The 14,790-nt window shown below is 36.9% G+C and overlaps 1 protein-coding gene across 11 annotated transcripts in view; it reads right to left on the bottom strand.

The window, feature by feature from the left end:
- Positions 1-14,790, bottom strand: part of COBL (cordon-bleu WH2 repeat protein) — a 157,573-nt gene that overhangs the window by 95,759 nt on the left and 47,024 nt on the right. For 5 of the 11 annotated variants that reach the window (XM_064429495.1, XM_064429476.1, XM_064429475.1 and 2 more), the window contains exons 3-7: positions 10,552-10,762; positions 9,611-9,839; positions 7,490-7,534; positions 5,047-5,141; positions 1,660-1,743 (exon numbers count right to left, since the gene is read on the bottom strand). In XM_064429495.1, the coding sequence (XP_064285565.1) occupies positions 1,660-1,743; positions 5,047-5,141; positions 7,490-7,534; positions 9,611-9,839; positions 10,552-10,762 (664 nt within the window). Of the gene's footprint in view, positions 1-1,659; positions 1,744-5,046; positions 5,142-7,489; positions 7,535-9,072; positions 9,263-9,610; positions 9,840-10,551; positions 10,763-14,790 lie in introns of those variants that run through there. The other 6 variants (XM_064429492.1, XM_064429508.1, XM_064429479.1 and 3 more) reach the window with 5 other exon arrangements.

Consider the following 14,790-nt stretch of genomic DNA (forward strand, 5'->3'; position numbering starts at 1 on the left):
CTTCATGTGCTCATGTATTAGCAGGACTGGTGCTCATACAAATACAGGTGTCAAACCAGAAGTGAAAGACAAACACTGAACAAAGGCTACATTGTTCTTCAATATTAATTCCTCTTACAACGAAAGTGGGAAAAAGTTAAATCTCTGACATGCTCATTTAACTAAATAAAAAGAAAACATTTTTACCTCTTCAAGAGCTCTTTCTTCCCTATAAACTGGCACCTTTAGAAGACATTTGCAAGTTCAAAATGGTTTTGAAATATTTTTTCATCAATGTCGGAGCAAAAAAGAAATTTACAATTTCCCTTATAAAATTCCTGAGAAAAATAAGGTGATGTCTCTCTTCTGGGGAAAGCACCACACAACTTTACCATCATATTGTTAGTTGTAATTCCTACTCTTCCTCCTCAATCTTTTCTAGTACTTGGGTATCAAGATATTGAGATTAATTTATAATGGCAGTGACTACAAAACACAAAATTATTTTATTTTGGTAGACCTTGTGTTGCTTTTTCTATCTTTTTACTTAATCTATTTCAATTACACATGATCACCCTCTTCTAGGACTTTCGTTTAGTGACAGAGGCCTATTGATCAATCCAACTTTATAGTGTTGCCCAAATTTTTAGTATCACAAGCAGCTTTTCCATTTCAGTAATTTATTATGAACTCTTCACAGATTTGCAGAGCCTGGTGTTTTTTATACTTCATAGCAAATCAATTTTCTATCTATTTCTCCTTTTGGACTCCCCTCATATTACTCGTTTCATCTAGGATTTGTTCTCTTACTCCTTCATTTTTTCCAAATTTCCCTGTCATCCTTCTCTGTGGCTAGTGAGTTCTATATTTTACAGATCCATACTTCTTTTACAAAAATCTGTTTATGAAAGGGGGATTCAGAGCTGAACCTCACATTTCAAACTTCTATAACATCATCAGTCTTCTCTAGGTTTTGAAAATATGATAACAAAAAGTCAAGTAATTTTAAAAAGTAATAAAAATATGTGCCAGTTATTATAATTACTATGCCAACAGAACCATCTGAGAAAATATTTAGGATTCACACGTCCTAATCTGGTACCTTCTTATTTGGATCCTCATAAATTGGTATGCAGTCAGCCACTTAATGTTTCTAGATGTGGTTCACAGCATTTTAGTGCCCCAAACCCTACTGAGATACTTAACAAAAGTCCTATCTGTTTTTTTCCAGTGTTTACCCTTCACCCCCTAGCTCCTTATGTAACAAATAGAATGCTGCCATGCTGTAGAAGTCAGATACAGGGATGAAAAGGAAAGTTGTGGTTTGATAAGAAAAAACCCCTTTAAATAGTGTTGGTAAGGCAAACATTGTCTTGCATCATGCAGGACTGTCACTGCATGTCACAACACCCATGTTCTCCCTCACAACTGCTTGGAATTTAACACTGAATGAAACTTTTTTCATAATGAAGCTAGCAAGTTTTATTTGAAGACAATGCATTACAGTTTAACTTCATGAAGATACGCAAACTGAGCACTCATGTAATGAAGCCTGCTAAAGCATAAGCTATTTCTATTTCTACTTGGCTAAGCATCAGGAACAGCAGTGGTTTCTGGTTAATTCAAACTTCAGGAGCTAATAGGAATGCAACAGCATCTACAAGCTGTGTTAGTACTTACATCCAAGCTTCCTTCACTTGTAGATGTAGAACTAAAAACATCCTCCTCACCACAATCTCTGTTCATCCTCAAGAACTCTTCTGTCTGCAACACAAACAAGTATCCTACACAGCAGCAGCAAAGGAAACAAAACTGCACAAACATGCCAGAGCAAAATACCAAACCCCTTCAAGGAACCAAGAAAAACTGCCTCAGTTAGTGCTGGGCCTGATTACTGAGACACTCTGAAGCAGTCTGCAAAATGCCCTGATGTAGGCAATGAGCTAAGAAAGCCATGAGAAAAAATATTTAAGAATGCAAAGAAAAAATTCTTAGGCAAGGATAAAAATAAGGAGTAACTAATTGCCGTAATATCAGGAACCAGACTGCTAGTCTCTCCTATACCCACAGACACAGTGGAACCAGCGGGGAGGTCCTTCCTTGCCATTTCTCCATGAAGGAACTGCTTCTGTGTGCTAGCATGAACCTTACTTAAGCCTAGATCCCATGATTGTCTGTATGGCACCTCTGCTCTACTGATTGTTTAGCAATGCCAATTTGATCTGGATTTAGCCTCAGGCAAACAACTACATTTAACATCAAAAATAAATGGAGATCATGCCACCTTTATGTTTTTTATGCCAGCTGCAGGAGAACAGAGGGTAACTGATCCAGCATAAAATTAGAATGGAAGAGAACAAGATGATACCTGATCTGGCATTAAGCCTGCCAGTACAAAGTTAACCAAAGAAATACTTTTAACATATTTGTACTAGTCATGAGAGTAAGACTTTTCTAACAAAAACCAATTTCCAATATATAGAGACACTGTGACATAGAATGAAAGCAAAGTTAGGTCTGCTGTATTGTCATACCACAATTACTGCTCTCAGTGAGCCAGCTGAGAAAGAAAACATGTGCATGGGCATGGAAATCTGAGCATAGGCCTGTAGTGTGCAGTGACATTTGATCCAGGACAGTTTGCAACACAGGCTAACACTCTTCTTCCCTTGCAAAGGAAATCGCTTTACCCTTGCAAATGCCTGCAAGTCTGCAGTCCTACTACTGTGCAGAACTTCGAAGAATTCTTCCTATCAAATAGTTCTAATATAGACTATGCATGACCACATACACACACACACCTCACCATTGCAAATCATAATGCAGACAAACAAAAAAAATAGAACAAACTTAAACATTGTGGGAGAGTAAAAATGTAAAAAAAACCCATAAAGAGCAGAGTTTAGGCACCCTGGGGTTTTGATTCCATGTCCCTGAAATCACAAGGCATCCCATCATCTAATCCCTTCATAAACCTACCAAATCTTTCACTAAAAGAAATTTATTAATTTGCCCTTATCCTGCTCAGTCTGTTCAGCAGTTTCACTGCTGTTTTTGTTAGAAAGCTTTCACAATAGCAAGTCAGAAATATTATGCCTAATTAATACCTTGCTTGCTCCTGTGTGCTGTGCTATTCTTCAGTTCCCAGTAATTCTTCCACCTATCACGTTTTAAATTCCCAGAGGTTTGCGAAGGCAACAGTGACTTCTTGCTTGACTAAAAAAAACGACTGATTTGGTTTCTTTTCCTACAGAGTAACTGCCATTTGAAAGTAAGTATCCAATAAAGAAATAACCAAGGAAAATCAATTAACTGGTCAGAACTACCAGCAAAAAAGACTTACAACTTTTCCTCAGATTTAGAAGCTGTTTCTCGTACTTATTTGTACAGCTCCTGCTTTTTCTCATGTAAAATACAATTTTGAATTTAATTCACCCTCAATGACCTTAGCATTTTTTCAACTTTTCTACTTTGAAAAACTCAGAGTATCACCTCCTTTGCTTTAATAAGAGAACAGAAAAAAGAGTGGAGCTTGCAATCTTTGAACATATTTCCAACTCAGCTGTGAGAAACCCACTGCAGTAACCATTGAATTAGGATGCTTCATAGCAACTTTTGCTAAGATCGTAAGCATTAATACTTTAAAAGTTAAAACTGATCTGCTTCAGGAAGTAGAACTGCAAGGACACAGATTTCAGACCCAAGTTCAGTAAAATGGAATGAGAGGACAAAGTATGATGCAGAAACTGCATGCTGTAATGCGTTTGTTTCTTCCAGAGGAATTACAGCCCCACAGCGTGCTCTAGAGGCTCAGGTTGAGATCCCTTGTTTACTTGATTCTTCTGAGCAGATACAGTATTATTGCTCCAGTTATAATTTTTTTCCCTTCTATACAGGAAGTATTTTCTTACAGTGGAAAAACACTCTGAAAGTGACCAACTTCTATCTCATAAAATAGTTGTCATGTGTCCCTTAGAAGACATTAAGAACAGTTTAGTATCTATGACAGAAATAAAGTAATATGACAGTAATTCAGAATGTCCATAAAGGTTTTTATTCCCTAGCAAAAGCACCACAAATTTAACCATGAATAAAAAGGCAGATAATTGTGAGAGATTTTGAAAAGCCTTCATAGTTTTGCAAATGTGACTGAGATGACTGGATAAGTAAAACACCAGTTCATAAACAAGCAAATGTTTCTTTCTGCCAGTTAATCAGATACACATTTTGTAATTCCACTCCAAGAGCCTTGAAGGGTTTAGACTAGTGAAAAGAAAGCTCCCTTTTACCTCTGACGCCCTAGAGCATTAAACACTTTATGTCCAAAATCATTTAACACCAATATTTTTAGTAAAGAATGCAAAATGTATGAAGTTAAAAGCCCACTATTTTTTCTATGTTAAGTCAGAAAGTTCTTCTGTAATTTATTCTTGTGATACACAAAATATTCTTCATAATGGCATCTCAATGGAATTATCTAATACAAAATTTCTTTCCTATTTGTTTCAGTTCAAGAATACAAAGTTTAAAATGGCTAACGTGTACTCCAGCAGACACTGATCCTTCAGTTCATTATTGGAAGTTTTTCTTCTATACCTGATTCATCAGCTTAAAAAACTTGGAGAAGGCAAAGGGGTAACTGCACAGAGCTTCCAAGAGGTATGAATGCTTTAAAAGAGATTATCACCCATGCACAGAAGAGGTCATAAGACACATCTACTTGGTAATTAAATTGTTCTATATTACATCACTCCTTTCATAAATGCATTTTATAATGTGAGTACTACTAATAAGCAGACACAGGTTGCTTGAAACTACTGCCCTTCTTTAACACCTACTGAACTCACAGCATCAAAAAAAAAAAGAAAAAAGTAAATAAGTCAACATGCTTGACGCCTTCAATAAGCAGGTGATATCTCCATCAGGCTGCACTGATCACATATAGTTTATGCCTCCATTAACAGATTACTCTCTGGAAGGAAAAGGAAGGCAGGCCAAACAAATGCCACCACCTACAGACATAACAGATCTGGAAAGAAAGTGAGCAGTACACTGCTGGACACTTACCTTGCTACTTCCTCTATCAGCATTAAACAATCCCAAAAGTCTTGTCTTTTCTTTCTCTATTGCATCACTGCTTACTGAAGCCTTTCGATTTGGTTCTGAAAAAATATTAATGGAATATTTGTTACAGTTTTGAAATAAAGATTCACAAGACGAGTACTTTAAGACGTCCTGGGTTAATGCTGTACTTTTATGAATTGAAGATGTTATGGACTGGATTATCTAATTAACAGCCAGATCCTGCACTTTGTCATCAAACTTTCATTCGTGTTCTGAGTAGATTCCAAAAATCTAATGGAATAATTTAATATAGAGCACTAGGTTTTCAATCACAATCCAGTAACCCTTATTAAAAGGCAAAACATGAGCAAATTGCTTATGACTTCAGGAATGATAGTTTGATGCATCATTTAATTCTCTTAGAGTACCATAACACAAAAAACCCCCAAAACCTAAAGAAAATATATATAGTGGTGAATATCTTTAACAATTCATAGGTCTGACTTAATACTGTGAATTTAAAAAAGAGATCCTAAATGTGCGATTTGGATGAAGCTCTTTCCCCTGTTTCCAAGAGGAAGGAAAAAGACTCTCCTCTTGGAAACAGGGCTCTCTTTAGAACTTAACTAGCTAATTGTGGTCATCTTTCTTATCTTGGTGCTTTTACTTCAGGTGGGAAAAGAGGGGAGTTCATAGTTCAGGCTGTAAGAACTCATTTGTGTCTTCCTTGAACCTGCTTAAGAATTTGCATGAGTTCTCCTACTATTTAGTATCCCTTCAATTTCCCCCTTCAGTTTCTCATCCACAAGCTGGATGAGCAAAATGACACACTCCTACATTACAGAAAACAGCATTGCCCATTTAATATACGGATGTTGAAACACGCTCACTTTTTAAAATGGACTCTACATAATGTTATGAATCTTTCCTCCTGATTCCAAGCACATCAGATTATTCCACTAGCATTCAAAAAGTTTAGTTCACAGGGAAAAAAAACCCGCACTTTCTCTTGTAAATCTTTGCTTAATAACATTTAAAACCCAAATTCAAAATGACTTAATTTTGACACAAAATAAAATTTTATTTCACTGAAAAAACCTCATCCCAGAACTCCTGTAAATTTATTTGCATAAAATACAAAGTGATTTTCACACAGATCACTTTTGCATATAAACTTTCCCATGGGTCAGAAGGTGTTAAACATATAAAATGAACACAAAGGACAACAAGGAGAAACTATCCTTAAGAAAGGCTGCAACTGCACTGCAAAGAAATACAGTAATGAATTAATACTTTTCTTAAATACTAAGCACTACCTATGTTGGTTTCTTGCTTGGGGCTGGGCTATGTTTAGATATGGATGATTCTATTACTTGCACAGTCTTCAACTACAAACAATGTTGTGGAAAGGCTAACGTAGCAGCTGATCACCAACACTGTAATTGAACATTGTTTAATCCCAATAAATTAGGATTTAAGTAGTGCATATAATATAAAAATAATTAGTTTTTATTAATCTGTATAATTTTTTCCTAAATAAATACAGTATATATTTTGTCTAGAGATGAAATTATCTCCATGTAAAAGGAAGCCACAGCAAGTAATGTCAGAGGATTAGGGGGAATAGTGCTGCCATTAATGAAGCCAAGAGGCCATGAACTAAGATTTGCTCGATGACTGTCACCTACTGGAGGTAGGCTTTCTTCATAAAAATTTAAATAAGTTATCCAGTTTTACTTTGGTTATGTTGTGTCCACTAGTAATGCAAGGAAGTAAAGCTCATTAGAAATCAACCATACCTTTCTTGAGGATAATTAATTTAAGCAATGTATTAAAACAGAGTCAGTAGGGAAAAGGACATACTAAATACACACATTTTGTATTGGACTGGAAGCAGAAGCACAAATATAATCTAATCCAACCCCAACTACTGTGACAATTCAGAAATCAGTACCTAGTCAGTTCCACAATGTGTATGTATGAATTTGATATTAAAGTGTTTTGCTGCATGTAAATTGAAATCAGTGGAAGATCTCACAGACATCAAAATTTTCTGCCTTTGCTACTAAATAAATTATGAACCCAAGAGACCTTGAAATGTTAGTAACTCTGAAATTTACCTAATCATGATTGATGTAAACTGAACAGGCTTGGAGTCTACAGAGACACACCACACCACAAAACAGTTAAATACCAAAATTTGCTTCTTGCTGGTGTTCTAACAGCTATTGCTGAAGAGACAGTACACACAGAATGTGTTTGTTCTTAGCAGAAGCACAAGACATGTAAGCAACACTTTGGAAAGACAAAACAGATAAAAATAGCTTGTTTCTCTACAGCACTCCACGTTCTTAAAGATCTACCCACAGAACCCACACTAAACATAGAGTGATGTGAAAGAGTTAAACACAGAGTGAAGCTTCCCCTCAGCAGCATTGTACAGTACCTCTATAGGTCAGAGAAGGCTCAGACTGAGTTTTTGATGGAGGAACTGGAAAAGTCAGGCAATGAAAGGATAAGAGAAAACACATTAAAGTTCTAATATAGCCCTGTAAAGCACAATATTCATTAATTAGTCCTAGCACCCTTTTTCCTAAGCATTGCAGAAAAAAACGTTGACCAACAACACATATTCAGAGCTGCTAGTGAAGCAGTTTAGCTGCATTTGTGTTAATTCCTGATTCAGTCATGAAGCTGCTTCAACTGCTAAATAGAATTAAGTAAGCAGGTGGCAGCAGAGCTTTTCTTTTAATAATCCTTCAGCTCTTGGTGTTTTCTGTTTCAGGCAAGGGAAGACTGAGTAAGAATCTGCTCTTACAAGCACAGCCTATGGCTTTCAGCACCTGTGATATCTTACTTGTTAGCGAGAATGTGTTTTAAAAACCTATATTCTGTTAAGTAAACAGGCTAGATACCCACTCAATGCACAAGTCACAGACCAACTGCTACTGAAACCAATGGATTTATTCCTCTTGGATATTAAAAATGAGAACACTGAGGAAGAAATTTGCTGAAACAAAGGAAAAATTCTTGTAAATTTTGATGTGCATTTACTTTTTTGTCAGACACCATGGTGGTAAGAAGAAAGCACAAAAGATTGAATTATACTCAGGATCAGGGGGATTTTATCATAATGAAAGGAAAGGAATACTGAAAGGTTAAAAAAGAAAAGCTGATGTAGAGAGCAGCACATTATGATGTGTAGATCTTCATGGGTTCTTTCAACTCAATTATTCTGTGATAATTTTCTGCTATAATCCCAGCCCCCAGCTGTAGTAAAGTCTTGGTTTTGACTGTATAAGCTACAACCAACTTTGAGGACCAACACTGTACCAGCATACATACCACCACTTTCATTTCAAAGGAAAGACTTTACTGAAGGCTTATGATAATTACTCTCTAAGTTGTCCCTGACGTATGTTGAATGAATCCTGTTGAAAACACTCCACATTCAATATGTTGCTCCAAAATGGTTAGCTTAATTACAGTAAACATGTCTTGAAAAATACAAACATACAATTGAGTTATGACATGTTGTCAGCCTCTTTTTGGAACATCCAGGCAACTCAAAAGAAAAGGAGATATTTAGTTAGAAGTCTAAATTCACTGAAATTTGACTCGCACAGAGGTAGAACCACCAGTTCTCAAAGAGTTGGAAAGAAGAGACAGAATGTCAACATAAATAAATAATTTTATAAATAAAAAATAAGCCTGCAGCTCAGCACCTACAAGAATGACGTTATCTAAACAATAAATAAGGACATTTACCATGCTGGAAGTGGTAGCAACTGAGAAAAACTGCAGGAGACAATTTTAATGAATATCACTATCTGACCTCAAAGGAAGCAGTGCTTGTCAATGTGTATTTTTAAAGCAGGTATATTTTAAAGCACATCACAGAATTATGTTATTTGAATACATAATCAGGCTGATAAAACTCAACTCCAAGAAACTGCTATTACAATTTTGTCTATGAGAACAGAATGTGAGGATAGGTAAACATGAGAACAAAATTTTAAATACAAATACCTCTTTAGCTTCTCTTCACTAAACCGTCAATAACTGTGCTCTTTGGAGGAACGGTCTCTGACCCTGTCCAGTCTGTTTCTCATAAACCCTGGTCTGTTGCCTCTGCCTCCCAGCTTTCACAGCTGCCATGACTATGGCATGTCTCTTCTTTCCTTCTCTCCAGCCCACAGCACAGGTAGGTGACAAACTCCGCCTGGACGAGGCCCTTTGGATTATGTACACCTCTAACAACAGCAGCTCTGGGACACAGCAAAGCTCCTCCTTTCGCCCTGCCCTAGGCCAACCTGCACCCTGCCAGAGTCCAGCCCAGCCTGGCACAAGGCCCAAGAGCATCCAAGGACGGCTGGGCACATTGCTGACCTGGCTGCTGCTCTGGGCACAGCTCACTGAACAAACCCATGCTGCTCTCCAGATTGAGATCTCACTCTGCTGTTTCAGCTGGATCCCAAAAGAATGGCAGCACAAATGCTTTTAATTGCCCATAATATTGTTGTCACATCATATAGCCCTGCAGTGACTGCTTTCAGTCTTGGCTCACCTTTTTTTCTGTCCCAGGCATACAGCTCCTTTATCCCTAGCTCCTCCAAGGACTTGGTAAGCTCCAGCTCTTCCCCAGTTATGCCGTCCCGCAGAAGAACGATGTGCTCTTGACTGACTTCACACTTCTCACAAATAGCTGGGATGATGTTGTGGAGAGGCACCTCGGGACTAACTCGAACCACAGCCTTCTGTGTCTTCAGGTAGTTCACTACCAGCCTCACAGATTTCTGCAGAAACAAACAAAAACTCTCAGTCCCCCTTCTGTGGCGGATAGGTCACCTCACAATGAGAAAAGCACTGGGGATTTCCATATTGTCTTGACTATTCCTAGGCAAACTTACCCCACCTTGCAAAAAATAGTATTTGAAAGAATAAAATCTCAGACCTCGCTTTCCCCTAAGGAGACATTCACAAGAACATGCAAAGAAGGAAAAGGAATCAGAGGCAGATGTAATGTAAAGTTTTACAAGTCCCACCCAGAAATGTGGAAGAGTATAATTAGATATAGTTATCAGAATAATAAAAAATTTCATCCAACATTTGGAAAATGACTACTTCTTAATCTTCACTCTATTGTGAAATACATTTATTAATGATCAGTCTTCTCCTATATCTTCAATGAAGATGATGCACAAAATATCACCAAAACACTATCTCCACACAACCCTACTCTCATTTCAGCCATTACTGCAATTTTCAATTGCTCTAATCTTCAGATTTCCATCTGTCTAACCACACACAGCATACCATTTTGTCTAAATGTCTAGACTAGCCTCTGCTAATCTACATGCAAAACATTATTAGTTAAGCTAGTAAAGCAGGTTATAATCAATCCCAAGTCTTTCCAATCAGATTTAAAGATGGAAAGATTGGAAGAACTGAAATCATAGGAATGGAATGATGGTTCATGGCATCATTTTAGCCCTCCAGAGTACTGACCTCAGGGACTCTTGGCAGAGGTCGCTTTGCCTTCTCTTCGGGAATCTTCTCTTTCAGAAGTACTGTCTGTACATCCAGTGCTCCTATCAAAGTGTTTGGCTTGTAACTCAGAACTTGTTGAGTTCCTGAAGACTTTAGTTCAAGACTATGTTGAGATGGATTTAAGTGATACTGGCTGCATAAATCAACCAATACATCCATCACAGCTTTACTACAAAGAAGAAGAATTTACCATTAGCATGAAAAAACCATTGCTAGAAAATTAACTCAGTTTTAAGATGGGGGGAATAAAAGCATCATAAGCTGTGGATGTGCTGCTAGTTTACCATCTTTGGGAGAGAACAGTACTAGTGCTTTGAAATGTTAAACAGATCAGATAAAATGATATGAATTAAATATATTCACACTTCAGTATCTGTTTATGAGCTCACAACTAACTATTCAATATCAAGCAGACAGCAGTGCCAATCATAGCGCTAACAAACATTAGCCAAGAGCAGACAAAGTGCATCTTATTTACTTCCAGACCACAGATGACAGAATATTCTGAGTTGGAAGTGACTCTCCAGGGTCCAACAAGTCCAGCTCCTAAGTGAACAGCCCACATGGGGATTGAACCCACAACCTTTGTGTTATTAGCACCATGCTTTGACTAACTGAGGATCATAATGTAGTAAATCTATGCATTAAATGCTCCAGTCCAAATTCTGTTCATTAATGTGCAAGATATGAGTAAATTATGAACTCACAGTCTGGTAAACTCCACCTAGATTTGAACAATCACATAACCCAAAATGGAATACTTAAATTTGGAACAAATGGTAGATAAGGCTTATTTTTCCACATGAGTTCTCCACATCCATTTGACATCAACAATATTTTTCAGTGCAAGAGATCCTGTCCATATTTATTTTGGTGAAGATATTAACCCTGTACAAAACCATTTGGTTTTGAGTGTACCCATTATCAGCAAGTCTTACTGAAGTATGATTCTTAAAACATGAAGCTTTAAGAGTCAGTAACTGTCCATCTCATTTCATGCCTCTGCACAGAAGTACTCCATTCTGTGTCAAGAACTCAATATTCACTGGAGCTTGATACTGCCTAATACAGAAGACATTAACTGTGCTCTCCCACACTCCAGAAATTCTCCTCTACAATGGTAATGAAGGGTTCTTTTATTTTCCCAGCCTTCCCCTCAAAAAATTCTGTACAGAAGCAAAGAAAACAGGTTTATTAAAAGTGGCCATATTTATAAAAAGTTTTGGCTTCATAAACCAGTCTGTCACCAATAAAACAATGTAAGTTTAAAAAACAATTACCAGCTGTAGCTGGAACCTTTCACACAGTGGGATATCTGTCTTCTAGCAGAAGTGAAAATAAATACACAGACAGCAAATTTGTCAAGAGAACTGGCACTTCTTTTAATGTTTAAACTGGAAAAAACATATACAGATTAAAAATGCAAGCAAATTCAAAGAAAATAAAATCTTCTACAGGTTATTAGCCAGCACCATTATTATCTGTAGCTCAAGAATTATCCTTTAAACTGCAAGCTGTTGGCATCTGGCAAACTATTCTGTGGCAGACCAACAATCTTCTTTCTATAGGTATGTTGTTGGCCAACAACTGCTCAAGAAGTTGGTGAAGAACGCTGGAGGGCTAATGGCAAAGACAACAAAAATGGAAAACTACTGCAATTCTTTATTACCTGGAAGGTGACAGCTCTTCTCATGCAAGAGAAGAAGAAGAACCTTCTTTACAGTAACCTTTTTGAAGTTTAATTGAGTTACACAGTGCAAGCTCGGAAAGTGGCAAGTGTGGGAAATTTGAAATAACATGATCTCACTGAAAAGGGAAGAACTCAGAAGATGATAACTGAAGATCAAATAAGGAAAACAGATGCCATTAGTATGTATACAATGCTTCAGAACAGAGTGCACTATGGCAACTGCTAACATAGAGAGCACAAATACAAATGTGTAGCATTCAAATCAAAACTGTATCAGCTCATTTCATGATGACTTATTCTAACACTGACTACAAGCTGTAAACATCTGTGTTTCACAACCACATTCAATTAATATGCTCCATACCACAAACCAACAGACATTTACAGCTACTAAGTCCAAACTACAGAAGAATCCCACCTACACCAGTATTTACATGAATACTCATTAAACTGTGCAGTGCACCTTTTAAAAAGTGCTTATCAGTTCTCCTGATACAGATCACAACTTGTCTGTTTACAGACATATTTCTTTTAAACTAAAATTTGCATGTGCTTGCTTTCCCTCAGCATTCTTACTATTGTTTCAGAGAAAACTATATACCCTGGCAGAATCATAATACATGTCCTATGTGCTTGACATTTATATTTAAAAGTGGAACAGCAATATATTTCTGCAGTAAATAATACTGTGATAATTCATTCAAATTTGGACAGTTATCTTGCCTCTTGAAAACGTATTTGTAAAGAGAAATAGTTCATCAAAATAACAATTTATGATTCCACACATATACCACTGAAAATATAAAACATATTCAGCAGCAATTTCAGTTGGTATATTCAGTACCACAACTATAACAAAATCAGAATCCACACCAAGCATCAGAGAAAATAAGTTACAGACAATCATGCAACTTGAACAAATTTGTCTGGACAATGGAAAATACAAAAACACAGCCAAATCTGAGGTTTCACCTTATTGCTGATTAGGAACAGGAATGCATTAAACATAACATTTAAGGAAGTCTGCATCCCAACCTGTGCCATGCTGCTCAGAATACACAATTGTTCCATGAAAAGCATCCCCAGCCTTCATCTGTACCATTTGAAAGTACAGCTGAAGCTTTTGAAAAAGCTTCAAAGCAAATCATATGCTCTTTAAAAAAATGTAAATTCAAGAAAAATTTTTCACAAAACTTTTGAAGTGTAAAGAAAAAAAAGAAGTGGGGAGAAGAAAGGAGAGGAATTCCACAAACAAGTTCAAAATCCTTGTGTTTCAATCGAAGTAAAAGAGCTGGGAAACCCTTGCAATGAAGATATTCTTATATCAGATTTCCATGGCACCAACTTGAAAAAATTTCTTTCCAAACCGTAATACAGTTCAGCTTGATTTTAAATGGGAGTTAATTTTAAACGGAGTTACTTTTATTTCAAGTAACTCCATGTATATTCTACACACAGAAGAGAGTCACTAAACACAGCAAGAGAATAGTAATTGACTGATTTAGACAAACTTTTTTTTCCTAACCTCGGGCTGAATATGGCTCTTGGAAGATGCAGAGTCAATCCTTCTTTTGCTTCCATCTTGTTATACACAGATTCCCACTTTCTATTAACCTGCTTGGACATCTGGTAGAGAATATACTTTGTTTTGAAATTCAGACAGGTCTTAAATCTAAAGCTGAAATGAAGTTAAATATGTTCTGCCTTTCTAACTACTCAGCTAAGAAACACCTTACTACTTCATTTTAGTAATATGTTGCTGAAATTTTTGGTTGAGTGACCAAGCACTACATAATAAAAACCAAAGGTGTCTGACGAGCAAATACTAGAGCACAGAAACAAAACTGGAGAGAGAACACAATTTAGGACTCATACAAGAAGGTCCATATGACTATTCTTAGCAAAGAGGAGTACTTTGTCTCTGTTTTGATATGTTATTACTAAGCTGTTTGGCATTTAATGCCAATTTTGGACAGTAAAGAATAACTACTTTGTCAGCAATACTTATAATGCTGAAGTTCTGACCCAGTTTGACCAGACTGCTTGTTTCCTGCTGTTCCGCAGTAAAATGCGGCACAGGCCTATGGTTTTTAGGAAGTCTAAAACATCTGAGATGTTTTGGGTATGGTTTGGCTTAACCTCCTTGGATCACACAGAGAAATCAATTTTAAAATACAGCCTTGTACATCTAAAAATAAATGTGAAGGGTAAAGTTGTATTCTATCAAACAAACTTTTTTTAGTCTTCTCCTTTCATGCTACAAATGCCTTCCAGTACCTAAATGGGCCTAGAAGAAAGCTGGAGAGGGACTTGTCACAAGAGCATGTGGTGATAGAACAAGGGATAATAGTGTCAGACCGAGACTAGGCTTAGATTAGATTAGTTTAGATTGGATATTAGGAAGAAATTCTTCACTGTGAGAGTGGTGAAGTACAGGACCTGATCCAGAGAAGCTGTGGATGCCCCATCTGTAGAAGCATGAAAGACCAGGTTGGATGGGGCACGGA

This window comes from Passer domesticus, chromosome 1, assembly GCF_036417665.1.
Source record: "Passer domesticus isolate bPasDom1 chromosome 1, bPasDom1.hap1, whole genome shotgun sequence".
NCBI lineage: Eukaryota > Metazoa > Chordata > Aves > Passeriformes > Passeridae > Passer > Passer domesticus.